This window comes from Dipodomys spectabilis, unplaced genomic scaffold (genome assembly GCF_019054845.1).
Source record: "Dipodomys spectabilis isolate Male_0828 unplaced genomic scaffold, ASM1905484v1 ptg000357l, whole genome shotgun sequence".
Taxonomy (NCBI): domain Eukaryota; kingdom Metazoa; phylum Chordata; class Mammalia; order Rodentia; family Heteromyidae; genus Dipodomys; species Dipodomys spectabilis.
The window spans coordinates 47,255-68,202 of NW_024871034.1; the positions used below are offsets into that span (position 1 = coordinate 47,255).

Consider the following 20,948-nt stretch of genomic DNA (forward strand, 5'->3'; position numbering starts at 1 on the left):
CAAAATAACTTATTTTTTTTAACTTTTTCATTGTGACTATTATAATGCCTTCAATTTTTTTTGTCACTCATGGGGCTTGAACTCAAGGGCTGGGCACTATTTCTGAACGCTTTTTGCTCAAGTCCAGTGCTCTATCATTTTGAGCCACAGGGCCACTTCGGGTTTTCTGGTAGTTAATTGGAGATAAAAGTACACAGACTTTCCTGTCAGAGCTGGTTTTGAACTGCAATCCTCAGATCTCTAGGATTACAGACATGAGCCACCAGCGCATGGCTTATACCTTCAGTTTTTAATGGTCAAAATTTAGTTTGTCACAAACAATTCTGACAACTTTTGGAAACATTTTTAAAAGCATTTATGATACTTTTTTGTTTTATAATATTAATTTCAAATGTACACATATTTTAAAACCACTGAAACCAGAAGGCATTTTTGTGATGCTGGAAAATTGTACAAATATACTATGTAAACTATGTGTAATATTGTTACATATTCTTTTAGTTGTTCATGATATAATATTTAGTTTTATTATGTAAGGAACAATCATATCAGAAAATGAAGACATCCACTTCTGGCCCAAAGAAAAGAGTCAAATAGAATACAAGACATTATAGTTGACATGTTTTTTTGAAAATGAATTCAATGACATTTATATAAAGCATAGTCTACTCTCCAGCACAGCTGGGGAATAAAGTATTCTGGTCAAATATTGTACTTAATGGAGTTACCATATATTTTACATGGATTGCCTATTTTCAAAGAGTTGCAATAGATTAAAATAAATCTAAGGCTATGTAGCCAGGGTGGTCCTAGCTGAGCTCAAAGGAAATTATCTGGGTATGTGTGATTAACTAAAGGCAGTTGGTTGGCCCTTAGGTTTCTATTTGCATGAAATGATATAAACTGTCATTTTATTTATACTTGGCTTCCAGGAAAAGAAAGATTGACGCCTAGGTGCCTGAACAAAAGTGAGGAAGGAGAGTAATGAAGTGGTACATGGTATTAGGGTCCTCTTCAGGTAGCTAAGAGTTGAAACATTTTTTAAAGCCCCTAAGGAGAAAAGGATCAGAGTGGAAGGGGAAGGAACTGTTTTAATGAAGTGTCCTGTGAAACACAGCTACTGATGCACTGAGCACCACACTACTATGTTAGTGGTGAAATTGGAGCAGTAGGAGGTTATATTCTTGGCTCACATATAAGCATCTCACTGAATGTGACTTCTAGATGTTTTGTCCAAAGGAAAAACACTTTGCAGGAAGGAACTGGATCTATAGCAAGACACAGCACCAGAGGGTTTTACCAATTATGTTCAAAGCTATATATTCTAACCAGTGTAGATTAGGAAGTACTCAGTAGCTCATTTGTGCATTAACAAAAAAATTGGAACCATAGATGATACATTGTTAGCATGTATGAGACAACTCCAGATGTGTTGTGGAAACAGAGAACACAGGGACTTGAATCCTGCCAGTGGAGGGGGGGGGGGGGAATAAAAGATCATTTGGAATATTTGTAATACTGTCAATAAGGCAATAGTTCTCTGAATTCCCAAGGAATGAGACTTGGAGAAATTAAGCTTACCAAGAAAATTAAATTATTACTGAGGCACACCAGGATTTTTCAGTTTCTCAAGGTCATTTTCATAACATTAATTACCACATTACTAGTAAAGCAAAGAGAAATCACCTTATGAAGCATAAAATAGGGATTTGAGGTAACTAGAATTCTAGGTATCAGTAAGTCCACCAGTTTTATAACACCCATATTCCATTAAAGTTTCCTTTAAATGTTATGAGCTTTGTGAATTGAAGATTTTAATGAGTCTCAAAATAGCTTAGTTTTTTTGGATCAGGAAATATACACATGATGTTTTTGTGCAGAAATTCATTCTAATTTCTTCAAAGGCAAATTACCTTTAATGAATGAATAAAACTTACTGTATGATTAATTTAGCCTTGTAAGTCTAACTAAATGCAGATGTTCACTTTGGTTTTCCAATTATAGTTTCGATTTAGACAGGATTGAGGCCGTGGAAAGGTGAAGATGGTTTAAGGGAGATGAGAGGTTCTTGAAATTAACAGTTTTCATACGAGAACATGGTTACAGAGAACTAATAGCAAGTTTATATTTCAAAAGAACAGTTATTTAAAATGGAAGGAAGAGCATCTCTGAGAACTGATCAAAGTTTGGACTTGGTTTCCATATTCTTTGTGAATACCAACTATGAGAACCATTAGGACATAAAGACCATTACACACTGGCCTCTTAGTCTTCTTGTAGGGTTTTGTTTATGTTTCTGTCTCACTAGGTAGCATAGGCTGCCCTTGAGTGCAAGCTCAATCCAGCTTCTCAAATTGTTGAGATTACAAGTGTGTATCATCAAGCTACACTTACTATAGTTTGATACATGGTCAAAATTTCTCCATCCAGTAATGAATTTGCTGTTGTCTCATGTAACTTTCTAGATTGGGCCTTTCCTAGTGTGGAAAGAAAGTAAATAAGTGCTAGTAGTCCATTTGGAACTAACCATAGATGTTCTAGCCATTAAGTACTTTTGTAAACAATAGTTTACAAACTATTGTTAACTATTCACAAACTATTGTAAACTTGTTTACAAAAAAAGCCCACCATAGTTCTTTGTTAAACAAGTTTAATTGTGAAAATTCAAAGTTATCTTCAGGATTCCAGGACATGAGTCATGAGATCATTGTCACAGTCCAGTAGAAAATGGTAGAAGTCTAGAACTAAAAGTGTCACTGACCATGAAAAAAAAGGACAGGCTCTAAAAACTATCTAGGAGCTAGAAGCAGCAAGATAGAGCAATAACATAAAACTCCATGAGTATTTGATACCCTTCAGCCTGTGAAAAGCCATTTTAATGTTCATCTCAAAGCTGTCCCAAAGTTTATTTATCAAATAAATAATTGCACAGATTTCTTTTGTTGAAAGAAAAACTGGTAACATGATTAATAGTAATGATAACATTTTAGTTTTAAATCATGTCAATGCACCTAATAAATCTACTGAGCCTCATTCCTATATTTCTCCTCTATAAGGTATAGAATGAGGACACACACAAAAAATATTTACTGAGTGCCTGGGTAATATATTGCTTGCTAGAAAAACAAAACAAAAACATACAGAAGCCACAGGAAATTAACAGATTGGAAAGAGAAAAGAAGTATTTTCTATAATTTATTTGAAGCTATGAAAGTTATTGAAGTATAATACTTGACTCAAACACTTTCTCAACAGCTGAAATTAATTTTTATGCCTAAGCAAGATATTGTATGGTGGTCAAACATATAAGGTTCACTGATTTTGAATATTCTATTCAAAATATCTCAAAAGAATAAAAGACTCTACAGTCAACTATTTGAACTAGCAGAATGAGTGAAGCGTAAAAGAGAATAAACAAAAAACATGGTTAGACATTGCATGGATATGAAACGAGTTTCTTCCACAAAATATTTAACTTGAAATCAGGGGTTGTTAATTTATCTTGCCTATGTCATCCACTGATGAACTCTGAGAGAAACTAAGTAAAAAATGTATATTCTCAATTTAGAACTGTTTCCAATTACACATATCCCATATGAATATACCATACATTTATTTTGAATACCTTTAATATTCTCATTAGCTGAACAGTAGATAATATAAATATTGGTAACTAATAGAGCAGCATTACCCAATTTGGCTGTCATTCATTTGAATGTGAACATGTTGAAAAAAGTCTTAATCCATAATGTCAGCTCCTTCGGTTTATTTCTATTTTCTTCATCTTTTAAAGGATATCTTTCTCTGAGAAAGAATTTTTTGGTATATGCATTTTGTTTATGCTACACATGCCAAATAGATCTCCCAAGATGAAATTCTAAGCTCATTTGGAAGTAATTTTTGGTAGCACATGAATCAGAACTCTTATTTTCTTCTCAGCACTACTGGTATTTTATTGCTTCCATCTATAGTCCAATATGCTTTTAGCGCTAAGAACCCTGAGGCCAAACACACAAAGCACTACGAAAATGGGAACTTCTGGCAATTACAATTTTTGTCTCTCTTTCAGGGTTCTTCCCTCCCCTAGGAGAATGAAATCACTTTAAACTCGCTATGAAACAGGAACATGGTGAGCACAAATGATTGACTGAAGTTGTTGATGTTGACTTAGGAGTCTTCAACTTATAGGTCAGGTATAAAATCCTTAAACATGCTTATCAAAATCTGCTTGTCAAAATCCTGTGAATTTTTCCAGACTCTGCTCAAATGTCACATTCTTTATGAAGGCTTTTCTGGTCAGCACAAGCAGATTTAGGCAATTACTCCTTTTTTATTAGGATCGTACTTTAACATATTACTATGGCAGAATGTAGCAAATTATATTGCATTTATTTTCCTGTCTTCCTTCATTCATGGAGGAAAAGCTATTCCCTTTCTTTGATTTCTGAACCAGAATTTTATCAAAATAAAAAATTGGTTCTCAATAATTAATTGAAAGAATAGTCATAAAAAGATCAATAATAATAACCTAAAAGGGAATAGCATAGGTTCCAAGGACTTTTTTACTTAGTGGTGAAAACAAAAGGCAGTAATTAGCACACTATTTTATACATGAAGAAACAAATGCCTAGAGAGGTTACAAGATCTACACAAGTTCAAAACTGCTAATTTGCACACCTAGTTCTCTTGCAAATGAGCTGGTAAGAATTTGCACACAGAAGTGTGAGTGCTAGTGTTATGTAAGACAAAGCAATAGCTGGCTTGAAGAAGAGAAGGTAAGTTAACTTGAGACTGGTTGACACATTGTAGGATAATGCTTACTTGTTTAGAAACCAACTGGAACAGGTCTCAGGAAGTATAGTACACATTAAACTAGACAAAAGAATTTCAGAGTATTCTCAATGAGAATAATTTGTGACAAATTCTTTTTCTTTAATCATGCTACATAGGCAGTGAATTCAGTAGAGAGAAAAAGACATAAAACATTCAAGTCTGCCATTTCTGAAATTCTGACTACAACTCAAAAACTATTAAAGTGGAAGGAGTTCTTAGTGATCACTACTCTAAGCTTTTTATTTTCTTTTTTAATTGTTTTAATTGTGAAAACACTGTACAGAGGGGTTACAGTTATATGAGCAAGGTAATGAGTACATTTCTTATCCAGCATTGTTGCCTCCTCCTTTGTTTTTCCCCTACCATCTCTTCCCTCCCACATCCTCAACTACACCCCCACCCCCACTGAAATTGTAAAGTTTGTTTTTTGACATAGCATCTTGTACACCTCATTGTTGCAATGGGTCAATCTGTATCCCTATCTAAGCCTTTTTTTATAGTACCCTAAGACTTTCTTTTTACAACCAAACAAAACAAACTACAGGAAGAAAATAGCTAGAAAAGGTAAATGATTTACCAAAAGTCACACAGCCAATTAATAGCAAAACAAAGACACAAAATGCAGTCTTCTTAGCAACAATATTTTTTGTAAAGCTATAATTGAAAAATGATACAAGAGTAGTAACAACGCTTGTAAGCATCTGGTTCATATGACTAGACATAGGTTATAACACAGGAATTGTCCTTAAAAGAAAGCTGTGCCAGGCACTGTTGATTCACACCTACTATACTCGCTACTAAGGAGGCTAAGATCTAAGGATCATGGTTTGAAGCCAGCCTGGGCAGTAAAGTCTGTGAGACTCTTATCTCCAATAAACTACACCAAAAAAAGCCTGAAGTGGTGCTCTTGATTAAGTGACTGTGCCACTTTCCTTGAGCTACAAAGCTCAAGTACAATACCGGGCTCTGAGTTCAAGCCATTGGACAAGCACCTTCTCCCCATGCCCTCTCCTCCCCCCCCACTCCCCACAAAAAAAGGAAAAGAGACGAAAGAAAGCTCTGAGCATTAGAAGAATACTGCATCTATGCTGGTGCTTCTGTGTGTATTGAAAAAGAAGGCATGTACAGTGAGAGGCAATGGTTTAAATTTTGATTCATATCAAAACAAGACATTTTTAATGGAGACTGATAATTGTGTGTGTGTGCGTGCGTGCGTGCGTGCGTGCGTGTGTGTGTGTGTGTGTGTGTGTGTGTGTATGTACCTCCATTTACCCATAGAAATTGTTGGTGCAGAAATAATTGTTAGATTTTTTTTCATTTCAATATGTTTAGAGAAAGATATTTCTGATTTCCATTTGTTCTTGACATACAGTATTTCCCCATTCTATATGGGGGAGACAATGAACTTGTTTGCTAACAATCATCCTGCTGGGGATGATTGCCAGGTTCTTTCTTTCAATATATAGACACTAACCTGTTTGATGTCAACTACCACTGATGCCTTTCTATTTCTTTTTCAATATTTTAACTGTCATGAGCCTTGAACTCAGGGCCTGGGCTCTGTCCCTGAGCCTCTCTAAGTTCAACTCTAGAGTTCTACCCCTTGGGCCACAGTACCACTTCTGTTTTTTTCTGTTTATGTGGTATTGAGGAATTGAACCCAGGGCTTCATGCATGCTAGGCAAGCACTCTACCACTAAGCCACATTATCAGCCCATAATCATAGTGTGTCCTTCCTTCTACTACTTCATTAGATTAGGAGCTGTATTAATATTGCATATATATAAGACACCTTTTGTTATGATTTTTTCTAAGAACCTAATAAGCACATTAACTGCCCAACCCCAACTAATTCCAATATTTATTATTACAGAGCTATAGACTAAAACCTGGGACCACATTCTGATAGCAAATTAGGTATTCACTAGTTCAATATAACATCAATTTCTTATTTAGGTTGCAAAAGGAACTTGTCCATCAATCACCATATATAATTTGTTAAGTAAAATGTGATTTTAGATATTAATTTTAAGCTGGGGGAAATTATAACATTATGCTATATAAGGCAGGTTCATTAAAGTACAGATTAATTCATTTTCTATAAAAATTTTTATAGAATCCACTTTGGAAAGCAGTATGGAGATTCCTCAAAAGACACCACATAGAGCTCCCCTATGACCCAGCAATCCCACTTTTGGGCATTCACCCAAATGTTTACAAACAAGACCACACTAAAGCTACCAGCATGACTATGTTTATTGCAGCATTATTTACTATAGCTCAGATATGGAACCATTTCAGATGCCCCTCAGTAGATGAATAGATCAAGAAAATGTGGTATATATACACAATGGAATTTTGTGCCTCCATCAGAAAGAATGACATTGCCCCATTTGTGAGGAAATGGAAAGGCTTGGAAAAAATTATATTAAGTGAAGTAAGCCAGGCCCAAAGAAACATAGGTCCCATGGTTTCCCTTATTTGCAAAATCTAGTATATGTCTGAGTCAAGCAGAAAAGGTCACATAAGGTGATGTTAGGGAAATGAACCCTAAGATATATATTCAAATGTTTTTTTTCTTTCATGTGATTGTTTCTAACACATTTATAAGATTATTTCTTTGTTGCTTTGTATGTCCCTCCCCCACAGTATAACCCCTGCTTTCACTGTATTTGATGTCGGTATAATTTGTGGAGGGGAAGGGGAAAAACAAATCATTTAAATAGGGATACAGGTGGACCCATTGCAACAATGAGATGTACAAGTCGTTATGTCAAAAACGAACTTTACAACTTTGGTGGGGGGGGGGCGGGGAGGTTTGGATGGGGAAGGGGGCGGAGGGAAGGATGGGAAGGGATGGGAAGGGAAAACAAAGGAGGAAGCTACAATGCTTGATAAGAAATGTACTCATTATCTTGCCTATGTAATTGTAACCCCTCTGTACAATATTTTCACAATAAAAAAAAGTAAAAACAAGAAAGGAAAAAATATTTTCATAGAATATTTCCTACATATACATAAAGTTGAAGAGAATTCATTTAGGCTCCAATTATACATTAATCCAGGCAATAATTTTTATCCAGGTATAAAACATCTGTCACAAGTATGAAATATCCATGAATTTCTGATAAGGTATTATAACATAAAATCAATATAATCTATAGGCACATAACATTTTCAAGAAGCCAAGAAACAAGAACAATAGGCTTTTCAATGCTTCAAGATACATTACTCACCAAAAACAGAGTTCGGAAGTTGTTGAGATCGCCAAAAAAGTCTTCTATGCTCACAGTCTTAGAATCAAAAATGAAGTATTCTCCAAGGTTTTCATAGAGCTTTATCATGTTATTGTGCATGGTGGATAGCTTTTCAAATTGTTCTCTGGCAGTTTTGATAAAGTTGTAACTTTGTGTTAAGGAACCTGATCCAAAAATATTTTTGGGACAATCATTAGATATTAACACTGAATCAAACCATGACTTTTATAAACATTTGTAGAGAACCTATACTTTTTTAATTAGTTTGTTAGGACTGCCATTATGAAAAACCAAGACTGGGTAGTTTAAACAACATACATTTATTTTCTCATATATCTAAAGGCTAGAAATCTGAAATGAAGGTATGGGCAGGTGTGATTTCTTATAAAACAGCTCTTTCTTGGCTTGTAGATGGCTATTTTCTTACTGTATTCTCATATGGTTTTCCATCTGACTGTGGTATTTATGTGATAATGTTTTCTTCATATAAGGACACAATTCATAATGGCTTAGGGTACATCCAAGTAACCTTTTATATTAATTACATCAGTAAAGGCCCTATCTCCAAATACAGTCACATTCTGAGGAATGTAGAATATTGGGTGGTTAGGACTTTTAAAACATATGAATTGGAAGGACCAAGCACTCAATTTAGTATAAGTTGTTAGAGTTGATGAGTTTTTAATTGGTTAAAATTTGTTGAAGTTGATGTTTCATTGTTTAGTGAGTTTGGATACCTCTAATTTAGGCAGAACTAAGGCAAACAATATGGGAAATATCTTGATTATCTCATATCTTTTATGAATGAAGGTAAAAGCAAGCAACAACTTCAGATAAAAACTTTAGACAAAACTATACAAGTAGTTTTTCTTCTTTAAACATAACAATAGAGAATCAGACAGGCAGATACAGACAGACAGGCAGACAGACAGATAGATATACACATTATAATGGGGAAAGAAGCTAAAAATGCTACATGTAAGTTACATCCATGTATACTTTACATCCATATAGAGAAATACATGTACTCATAAACACACACACACACACACACACACATACACGCACACACACACACACACACACACACACACACACACACACACACACACCAGATAAGTTGAAATAGAGGGCAAAGTGGGAGAAGAGAGTGACAACGTTTGGGACACACTACCCCAAAATTTGGTACATGAGCATTTAAGCAAATAGCATAAACAGATTTCTCTTTCCTAAATTTACCCTTCTTGAGTGAAGCAGCCAGACAAGAATGATCTGATCTGCCTCCAGAGAAGGCCATAAAATCCTCAATCCAGAGTTCCACAACCGCCATCTGAGCAAAACGAATTCTCTTATCTTGGGACATAAACACAGTGAAGAATCTGATTAGGTCTTGCTAGATTCCTCTCAATGTATGCCCACTTTATCCAATCTTATTTCCTCCTAACTGTCCGCTATTTATAAAAATCTAAATATAATACATAATAATACATAGATGTTTTCTTTAGGTTTTCATCTTTGAAGTTTCCCATACATCATGAAACTTTTATTAATTAGCTAGGAATGTGGGGACATACTTGTAATTCCAGTACTCAAATGGCTGAGGTAAGAGGTCCAGGATAATCTGGGTTACATGAGACCCTATCTCAAAACAAACAAACAAAAACTTCAAAGTAAAAATCAAATTAAATAAAATCAACAACAAAAAATAAATTACTTTAAGTAGATTTGTGTACATTCCTTTTGCTAACTTCTCTCACAAAGAAGAGGAAAAGCCTTCCAGAGACACAAGAGGAGGTGGGAATGGAGCAAAAAAGAAAAATAGTTGTTTTCAACCTTTTTGCTGGTTCTGGGGCTTGAACTGAGGACCTGTGAAGTCCCTGAGATTTTTTTTGCTCAAGATTAATGCTCTACCACTTGAGACACAACTCCACCTCTGGTTTTTTTGGTAGTTAATTGAAGACAAATCTCCTGGACTTTCCTGCCTGGACTGGCTTCAAACTGCAATTGTTATATCTCAGCTTTTTGAGCAGTCTTGAGCTACTGAGGCTCAGAAAATTAGTTGTTGTTTAGAAAGAATTTTGTATTGCTTTGGAACCCTAATCATTGAAAGTCTTGTTTAAACTAGAATGCTTGTGGAGTCCCAGATGAAATGTTTGAGACGGATCATTTCTAAGAGGATCCGAGATTACGCTAATGCTACTTGTCTAGAATCACACTTTAATAATATATTCTACAAAATTATGATCCCCAGAAAGTAATTATAAGTTTATTTTAAAACAAATTAGTAATAACACCATCTATAACTACAACACTATCAAATATAAAAATGGCTCCTACTAATAGTATATTATTATGCATCCATGTATACATATATAGGAAGAAATGATTATATTTACAGGAAGAAATTTTTCCTAGCTTTAGAAAATATATTGAAAATGACCTTTTATGTGACTTAAAAGTATAAAAACAAATACATTGGTAATATTTTCAAACAGATATTATGACACATGCTTATAGGAATGTTCTAGATAAAGGTAAGTAGACTAATCCTAAATAAAGAAAAACATATCAATATTCTGAAATTAGATTCATTAAAAATCTCTAGTGATTTCAGAAGTAAAGATCCTTAGAAGGAAAATAAATAGACTTGTACTTATGAAAGCATAGTAAAGGGTATACCACTTTAGGATACACTACAGTGAGTTAATATTTTGCGGCAGAATTACTTTTTTTTTTATCAGGAACTGATAATTGTGGCTTGAAATCCTGTATTTTATGGGGTTTTATGAATTCTTCCAATGTGTTTTATTATAACCTGGGGCCGAATTTATTTTCTGTGGGAACACAGTTCTCATTTTACAGTGAAAGTCAATGGGGAAATCAGACTACTTCTGGAAAATTACTTTGGAGCTCACACTTATGGAATATACCAGGACTTTAAAAAATGAGATGTCCCCTACCTATGGTTGTTTATGTACTACTAAACTATTAGTATTCACATTAAGCAACACAAGCCCCTTCCTACTAACAAGTGACATTAAATCTTTCAATTTGCAAGTCTATTTTGATATTAATGAACCTGAAAGAATCGATATACTTCTAATGGATACTGTTTTTATAGTCACAAAAGGATGCATAATATTTCATATATATTCTAATTTTATTTTCTGAGTGTATCACATATAGTTTTGATAATTAAGAACATGTTAATACCAAACTAAACCAAAACAAAACAACAACAAAAAACTAAAACCAATTCCAGGAACTTGCTAGGCAGAAACACTTTGAAAGGTCATTACTTGTAACCTATTTGCAATGCAAACTATGAAATCATTTGTTATGTGTCAGAAAGCTCAAAATTGGTAAAACGGTAAAAAAAAAAAAAAGCCACAGATAACAAAGAAGGCATTATGTTTACATTCCTCATTTATTCCAATGCAGTATTCATGGGCTAAAACATGCTCATGTCGTGAAACACAGTTTTCTAAATTTGCACTTATAGTAGAAAAACTGATTTCAGAAATTGAGCACCAAAGTGAGAAAATGTGAAAAATTCTAGCAATGGTTTATCTTTCTGATAACAAGTGGAAAGCAGCCCACACTCTTTAGTCCTTGTCTTCTCTGCAAAGCCATTATTTATAAAACATATAAATGGAATTAGGTATCTATATTTATGACATAATGTAGCTAACCCTTTAACTGTACTGTACTTATGAAAAAGGTGAGAAACACCTTTTAAACTAGCCTGCTGTTACACTTCCATGGGATTAAGATGGAATGTAACCAAGAATTTTAAAAATGTGTTGTACACTATTGGGATGGCTTTAACTAGACCAGGCAATATGCTGTTAGCTGTGTTTTGAGAGCACTCAGGGAGAAGCCCACAGCCATGTTTACAATGGAAAGGGAAAGCTGGTTATGGGGATATTGCTCTCTCAGGAGAAGTTCTCCTGACACAGTGCTCAGAGGAACTACAAAAAAGAATTGTTAGCAAGGTAGTGAAAAGGATATGTGCTTCAAGTACCCAAAATTCCTGGCCTTTGCACTACAGCTCTAACAGTAGAGTACTTTGGTGAAGATGACTAGACTATTGGTGGATCAAAATGTAGGATGGCTTCTTCCATCTCTTAAGCAAACCTTGAAGAGCCAGGAAGTATTTGTAAGTGGGGAATCCTGAAAAAATTATAAACTAAGATTTTAAAAAAACGTATAGCCATATCAACAAATAGAATCGAATCAAAATCAGAGGAGAAAATGTAATTCAGAATATTTTTTTCTTACAAATCCCATTTTCAAAGTCCTTGTTCTATGAAGATAAGTGTTTCTGGTGTTGTTTTAGCATAGGAGTCTATGAAATACATAGACATCACCTCTAAAAGAAGTGTCCATTTAAGAGTTATAAAAAAGTATGTGTAGCATTTTAAAATATTTTCAGGCAAAAAAGTCAACTATTCAAAAGCATTATTAACTTGAGGCCAATTGAGTGTTAATCATGATTCTGGGAAGTTACATTTATAAAACACATATCGAGTCCAGAAAGTATTTTCTTTTTTTATTTTAAATAAGTTTTTTTTATTGTGAAAATACCGTACAAAAGGGTTACAATTACATGAGCAAGGCAATGAGTACATTTCTTATCAAGAATTGTGGCCTCCTCCTTTGTTTTTCCCCTACCATCCCTGCCCTCTCATCTCCAAGACTACATTCCCCTCTCCCCCTCCCCGCCCAAAATTGTAAAGTTCGTTTTTAAACATAACGTCTTGTACATCTCATTGTTGCAATGGGTCTACCTATATCCCTATTTAAATGATTTGTTTTTTCCCTTCCCCTCCCTAAATTATACTAACATCAAATACAGTGAAAACAGGGTTATACCATAGGGGAGGAACATACAAAGCAACAAAAATTTACGTGGTCCCTTATAAATACATTAGAAACAATAGTAAGCAAGAAAAAAACCACTTATGTCCTTATCTTGGGGTTCATTTCGCCTAACATCTTATCTGACCTTTTCTGCTTGTCTCACACATATACTAGTTATTGAAAATAAGGGAAACCATGGGACCTATGTTTCTTTGGGCCTGGCTTACTTCACTTAACATAATTTTTTCCAAGTCTTTCCATTTCCTAATGAATAGGAGAAACCCTAGGTCTCCTTGGCACAGAACGAAATTTTCTTAATAGAGAACCAGAAACACAACAAATTAAAGAAAGGTTGGACAAATGGGATTGCATGAAGTTGCAGAAAGTATTTTCATACTAATCTCTTGAAAATATAACCTCAAGAACAGTGGTAATAATGTAAGTACCATATAAAATTGTCTAAAGCTTTTATCTTTTTTCTAGCTTTTTCTGGTGCTTAATTGGAGGGGATGTCTCATGCACTTTACTTCCTGGGATGGCTTCGAAGCATGATACTAAAATCTCACCTTCCTGAGTAGCTAGGCTTACAGGTATGAGCCACTGGTGCTTGGTTTTTTTCATGTACATTTGTAAGATTAATAAAAATTTATAGATTATATACTTTAGTAATGCAATAAATGGTATGACCTTAAATTCATTCAAAGATTAGTACCTAATGAGAAAGTAAACTATTTAATTTATACCTCCATTTGTACTTTATATATGTATATATATATATATATATATATGTTCATATTACAGGTATCTATATCAACCTGTGCATATACTATCTGAAAATGAGTGTTAATAAACCTTGCTGTCTAACTGGTAGCATGGCTTTACTTCATCAAATACTAGGTAGAGAAAATTGATTATTATTTTACTTAATTTTCATCTTAAGGGAAATTGTTACTACAGGAAAAAGCAGGTCATTATAACTAGAATATATTGTAGCAGAAAACTGTACATGAAAGAGTTTCTATATCATACAGCTAATTGCATCAAATTCTTCCTTACATTTGCTTATATTTGTAGACATTACATCAGTTGAAGTGTTAATAAAAATGTGAAACATTAAATATCATTACTACTGGATTGTTGAAGAATATGGAAAAATCAACTTGAGATCCACTTAACCTTCACACAATCTTTCGTTAGCAACGTGGCATAATTACTCATTTAAATAAAAGAAAATCACAAATGTTCACTCTATTGAAAAATAAGATAGTATTTCAACTTTCCACAGCTTGTCAGAAAAGATTCCCATAAATCCTAAAAACAAATTATGAATTTTTCAATTTGTTTCTACTCAGAAATTATTAATATTTCACAGAAATTTCTTCAAAATATGAAGGCATATTTAGGCTAGCTGAAATTTACTTATGAACCCTGTAATATGTGATGAATACATCTTGAATAATATTTAAAAGCGTGAAACATTAACAGGGGCAATGTGGAACACATTTGAGTTCCATATGCTACTTTATGTTAGGTCTAGAAACAGACTAAAAATTTTCATTAAAAATCATATGATAAAACAGAAGCATTGGACATTTAAAGTTTTGGTTTTTTGTTTTGTTTTGTTTTTTTGTTGGTCTTGGGGCTTGAACTCTAGGCCTGGGAGCTGTCCCTCAGCTCTTCAGCTCAAGGCTAGCACTTTACCACTTGGGCCACAGTGCCACTTCCAGTTTTCTGGTGGTTTTTGGGAGATAAGAGTTTCACGCATGTTCCTGCCCAGGCTGGCTTTGAACCGTGATCCTCAGATCTCAGCCTCCTGAGTAGTTAGGATTACAGACATGAGCCACAAGCACATGGCTCACATTTGAAAAATTTAACAGAGTCTATTTAAAAGATTCTGAAACAAAAACCTTAGTTTTTAACATATAGGAGGCAATTATGCCACCAGAAAGGGAAATATTTTGTAATGATCCCACTTTTCCACAAATGGCCCAAGTACCTGTGATAAACAAAATGCTTTTAAATTAGCCTCCAGGGGCTGGGAAGGTGGCTCAGTGGTAGAGTACTTGCCTTGCATGCATGAGGCCCTGGGTTCAATTCCTCAGCACCACATAAGCAGAAAAAGCCGGAAGTGGTCCTGTGGCTCAATTGGTAGAACACTAGCCTTGAGCTGAAGAGCTGAGGGATAGCGCCCAGGCCCAGAGTTCAGGTACCATGACTAGCAAAAAAAAAATCCCAGGGAAAGTTAAATTAGCCTCCAGTTAAAGGCACAAGCAACTATAGTGGTTATTGGAGAAGTGAGAAGTACACTCAGCAGTCCTACTTTTGCCCTATTCTTAGTTGTTTTATCTATCTTTCATTCACTCTTTCTTAAAGGAGGGTAGATCTCTGTATACTTAGAATTACAACAGAGTAATTTCTTTATTCTTTTTACTCAAACACATACATTAAATGCCTAGTAGGAGATAGGCATTTTCTAGGTGCTGATGACAGCAGCAAGTTTTCAGAAAAGGGTACTGCTTTATTAGTTGATGACAGTTTAGTGTGGAAAATATAAATTGAGCAAAAAATTCAAAACTTTTTTTTTAATAGCAAACTGAGGAATGTGACTGCAAAGCATAAGCTTTCATTCGACTATATATTTGGAAATTCTAAACTTAGACTTGTAGAAACAGAAGTAGGCCATGAGTCTAGAAATGCTGCTTGAAGTAGGAAACATTTGAATGGAAACTGCTAGGAGAAACACCAACGTTGAGTCAAGCAGAAGGCTCCTGAGGTATGAGAAATTAGACTTTATGGATCTATTAAAACATTTTTCCTGAAAAACATGTTATTGAAGAGTTTTAAACAGGAAAGTAGTAGAGTCAGATTATCTCTACTTTTGAATGCATAAAAAGGCTACTTAAATTGAAACACACACAATCAAAAACTACTAAGATTGTCCAATTTACAAGGGTATAAATTCTATAAATATTCAATTGAAGTATATTCGATAAATGATAAAGAATGTTACATAGAATCATAGACCCTTAAAATATAACAGGTGTAAAGCAGTATATAATCACCAAAAATGGCACATAAATAGTTGTGTCTGGAGTAACATATGAGTTATGATGATACATTTTTGAGATTGATGTGTATATCTTGGAATATCATTATTATTTAATATTCATAATGTGGCATGTAAATAGATCAAGTTCTATCTATAGTGTACCTCACATTTAGCACTCAGAATCATTTATCATTTGGTGATAATGTGTAATAAACTACTACAGATTAAGTAGACAAAAACAAAGTGAAAAGACATGGCTCCTAACCCTTGCTGAATATAATAAACTAGTGTTAGAAGACAGATAAATAACAATAGAGCAGCAGTAACAAGAACTAATGTTTACTGAGCTTCTAGAATGAACCTGGCCCTAAACTAATGAATATTTTTTTAAAAAATCTAATCCTCCCAATGCCCTATGACCTACAAATGCTATTAGCCCATTTTACACATGATAAAATTAGCTCTTGCAAGGCCAGCCAAATTTTTCAGTGCCATATAGATAATAAGCAGATTCAAGATCTGAACTGGGGTTTCCTTTCCTATACGTTGGCTATATAAAATTATGTGCTAAACCAGCAGGTCAAAAGGTTTCCTCTGTTAAAAAGGGCAAAAAAAAAATGTTACTTCAAATCAACTGCATAAAAGTAATCAAGAAAGATGTGGGAATACAGAGAAAGGTGCAATTCTAGGGTTCTGAGTAAAGTTGGAGGAGGAAGAATTTTTCTACCCAGAGAAAGTGTTTTATAGACAGTGAGAACAGCATGATCAAAAGTATCCATGTATCTTGAGTCATCAAGCAATTGTGGCCATTTTGGGATAAAGTGGTTTGGGCACATTGGAGATGTCAAGGGGGTTAAGCTTGGAAAAAGTTGAATACTTATTGAAGTTTTCATATTTTCTTTGTAAGAAATATGTACTCAGTGGCTTTTGTGTATAAGAGTAACACAATCTTGGGCTGGGATGGTGGCTCAGTGGTAGAGTGCTTGTCTTGCATGCATGAGGACCTGGGTTCAATTCCTCAGCACCACATAAGCAAAAAGAAAAAAGCCGGAAGTGATGCTGTGGCTCAAGTGGTAGAGTGCTAGCCTTGAGCTGAAGAGCTGAGGGACAGCGCCCAGGCCCAGAGTTCAGGCCCCACAACGTGACCCCCCCCCAAAAAAAAAGAGTAACACAATCTTATGACTTTGGGAACAGAAAGAAGGAGAAATAAAAAAAAAATGGAGCCAGAGAAAGCAATTAGAAAACAAACAGAATAGTACTGAAAATGGAATGGCAGAGCTAGATATAAGAAATGAAGGAAAGCTGAGAGTACTGGTCAGAACTGGGGAAGGTAAGGCAAGAGGATGATGACTTGAAGGGCAACTGTAGCAAAATGATGTCTCAAAAAGAAAAAAATAAAACACACAAAGAATCACAGAGAAGGTACATTGCATGGGACATGATAGCTGGCTAGTGATTCATGGTTAGGGAAGTAATGAGAAGATCCTAATTGAGTTTTCTATCCTGGGAACCTCAGAGAATATTTTGTGTACTGAGTGAAGTGTGAGTTTACTTCTTTCTAATCAGTTATAAGACAAAGCAATTACAATAGAAATCCTGTTAGGATCCTTTTAATTGTAAAATAACAGATTCCATAAGCATTCCAGTCAAATGGAACTAAAAAATTTCCCATTTGGGGAGATACTTTTCATAAATTTGTTTATAAATGCCCAATTTAGGGTTGGGAATTGAAATAATTAATTTTAGATATGTACTAATAATATTCTTTCAATTAAAAAGTAGCTTCAAATTCACTTGGTAATCTTTTACTATTTCATGTTTACGTTTCCTTCTACAATTGGCAGTGGGGTAAAGAAATGAGAGTGAGAACAGGAAAGTCACCAGGCACTGGTGGTTCACGCCTATAACCCTAATTATTCAGGAGGCTGAGAGCTGAGGATCATAGTTTAAAGCCATCTTGGGCAGCAAAGTCCTTGAGACTCAGATTTCCAATTCATCACCAAAACAATCAGAAATGAAGCTGTGGCACAAGTGGTAGAGCTGCAGCCTTGAGCAAAAGAAGCTCAGGGCCAATGCCTAGGCCAAGAGTTCAAGCCCCAGGACAGACCAAAAAAGTCTAAAATACATAAAATACATCAATAACCAACAAAGTACATTGGAAAGGCCTATGAATTGTGGTAAGAGATATGATCTCTTATTTTTCTGCATGTACATCTGAATTTCACTTCCTTCTGTTTAGGTACAAAATAAAGCAATTATAGTTAGAATTCTTTAAGGTTCCTTCTAGTTTTAAAATGACAGATTCCACAAGACAGGTAAAATGGAAGCACTAACATCTTCAGAAGAAGTAAATATGTTGATTTTTTAAAAGATGGAAATATTTGGATATGTTATTGGGCGGGTTGCATAATTTATGTTATCTTTTAATTTAGACCAAAGGCAGGTAATGGTAAAAATGTATTTTGTACATAATTTGTATGTCTTGTGATCTCTAACACAGACAGGCTTAAAGGACTCTATAAGTACATGACAATCACAATTTGACCAGTGGCTAACAGCTTAAAAACAGACACATTACTCTAAAATAAAATAATAGCATAAAAGTCATTTCTTTTCAATCTGGCCTGTTTTTTACCCTTAACATTGAACTTCCAACTTTTATTTCCCTAACCTATGAAGATCTATGTTCATTTGTCAGAATCCATTCATGTTGTAACCTCCTATATGCTATCCAAATGCACATCATCAAGTAACCTAACCTCAGCTTTGATGACTTCCTGACTAATACTTTTTGTATGGTTGCAAAAAACAAATACAATGAGGATATAAAAATTTATAATACTTCAGTCAAGGCAATCAAATATTTTAAAATGTTTTCTAGCTAATTATTCAATACAAGAAATAGTTTATACTGGCTCAAGTGGGGACAAGAATTTCTATTAGGGATATTTTATTTTGTTGGAACTTTTTCCTTTAAATTATTGTTAGTAATAGTAGTAGTAGTAGTAGTAGTAGTAGTAGTCATCTTAGGATTTGAGCTTAGGGCCTGATGTCCCTTTTTTTTTTTCTGTTTTTCCCTCAAGTCTAGAGTTCTAATACTTGAACCACAACTCCACTTCTTTTAGTGGTTAACTGGAAATATGAGTCTCATAGATTTTTTCGGCCCAAGCTTGTTTGGACTGAGATCCCTAGAACTCAGCATTCTAAATACCTAGGATTACCAGCATGTATATGGGGTGCCCAGCCTTCAAATTATATTTTTAAATATATTTCTTATACTTTTCAGCAATTGCTTATTTCTATGTGCTCCAAAATGTATACACATATATGAATACCATACATGTGTGTGGGTTAGTTTTTATGGGTCACTAATGGATATGGTATTATTCTAGTATCAATTTAATATGTCTTAAATAGGAAATATCATTAGGTACTTTTAACACTTTTAGACTTGTTACAGTGACATTACTTCCAAAGAGCACATTTCTTTGTTATTCTTTCCTTTGTTGGAGAGATAAAAATATACTCTGTGAAATTTTTTGCTTGAGGAAAACAAACAATAACAGAATAGCTTCAGTAGTGTTCTGTTTGTGACATGGATATAAACTAAGTCTGCAAATTGACTTTTAATGTATTTGTTGTCTCTGGGTGTTTCTGACATCTGAAAAACGTGATCTTAGGAATCATGTATGTGTCAATGTCAATGTGTTATTGAAAGACACAATGTGTAATAAAATAAAAATGTGAGAATTTTGAAGAAACCTCTGCACTTCTGTGTTCAGAGCAGCACTATGTATAATAGCCAAGAAGTGGAAGCAACTTAGGTATCCCTCAGCTGTTGAAAGGATAGGGAAAGTGAGGCAGATATTCACAGTGGAAAACTTTTCACCTTTACAAAGTTTGGGCACCTTGTCATATATTACAACATGGATGAACTGTAAGGATATTCATCTAAGTGAAAAAAGCCAGTCCCAGAAAGACTACTGTATTATCTCACTTGTAAGAAATATCTAGGACAGGTGCTGGTGGCTCAAACCTGTAATCCTAGCAGTAAGGAAGCTGAGATCTGAGGATTGTAGTTTGAAGTCAGCCTGGGCAGGAAAGTCTATGAGACTCCAATTCATCAGAAAACCAGAAGTCAAGCTGTGACTCAAATAGTAGTGCACTATCCTTGACCAATAAAGTTCAGGAACAACACCCAGGTCCTGAGTAGACTCATGACCAATTATTTTTTAAAAAAAACTCAACTAGTCAAACTCATAGCAACAGAAAGTGCAATGGTGGTTGACAGGGACAGGGTAGAAAAATAAATGGGGAGTCATTATTCATTGAGTACAGACTTTTAGTCATCTCTGCCCAAAAGACAATAGATTTTTTATTAATAGTGTCTCTATAGTGAATACTACTGTATATTTAAAATTTGTTAAAAGGAACTGATAATTTTATGTGGCTTTTTGATACAATAAAAAGAAAAAAGGTAAATAAGGTACTAGCTCTACACATACATACCCATAAGCACATACACAATAAATAAAAAAAAATTCCCCATCTCTCATGACAGTATGCAAATGTAAGGAAGAGTAGTCTGGAGATTTCTCCTTCTCCCTTTTGCAATTTAGTATAGACAGCATTGTTTAGGAGTTGGGAGACAGAAAGAGACCAAAAGAGAAAAAGAGAAAGAAGAATAGAGAGAGGGAGAAAGAAGGAGGAAGGGAGATGGAGAATTGAATGCAAATAAAAATCTACCAGTGAAGGAGAACAGAAAAAATTCCAGTAGTTTTGCCCAGATAGAGTTTGATATGTACTTTTCAGACTACTTTGAGACAATGTGAAAGAAGGTATGTGTTATTATTTGAGAGCTGTGGTTATTAGCTTTTATGATCTCTGATAAAAACTGATAAGTGGAGAACCCTACAGTTCTTTGCTACCTTATCTACACTCTGAAA

The 20,948-nt window shown here is 34.5% G+C and overlaps 1 protein-coding gene across 1 annotated transcript in view; it reads right to left on the reverse strand.

Annotated features, from left to right (window-relative positions):
* Positions 1-20,948, reverse strand: part of Diaph2 (diaphanous related formin 2) — a gene marked incomplete at both ends in the record, with an annotated part of 465,900 nt that overhangs the window by 33,513 nt on the left and 411,439 nt on the right. The window contains one exon of the mRNA XM_042665841.1: positions 8,070-8,234. Within this exon, the coding sequence (XP_042521775.1) occupies positions 8,070-8,234 (165 nt within the window). The remainder of the gene's footprint in view (positions 1-8,069; positions 8,235-20,948) is intronic.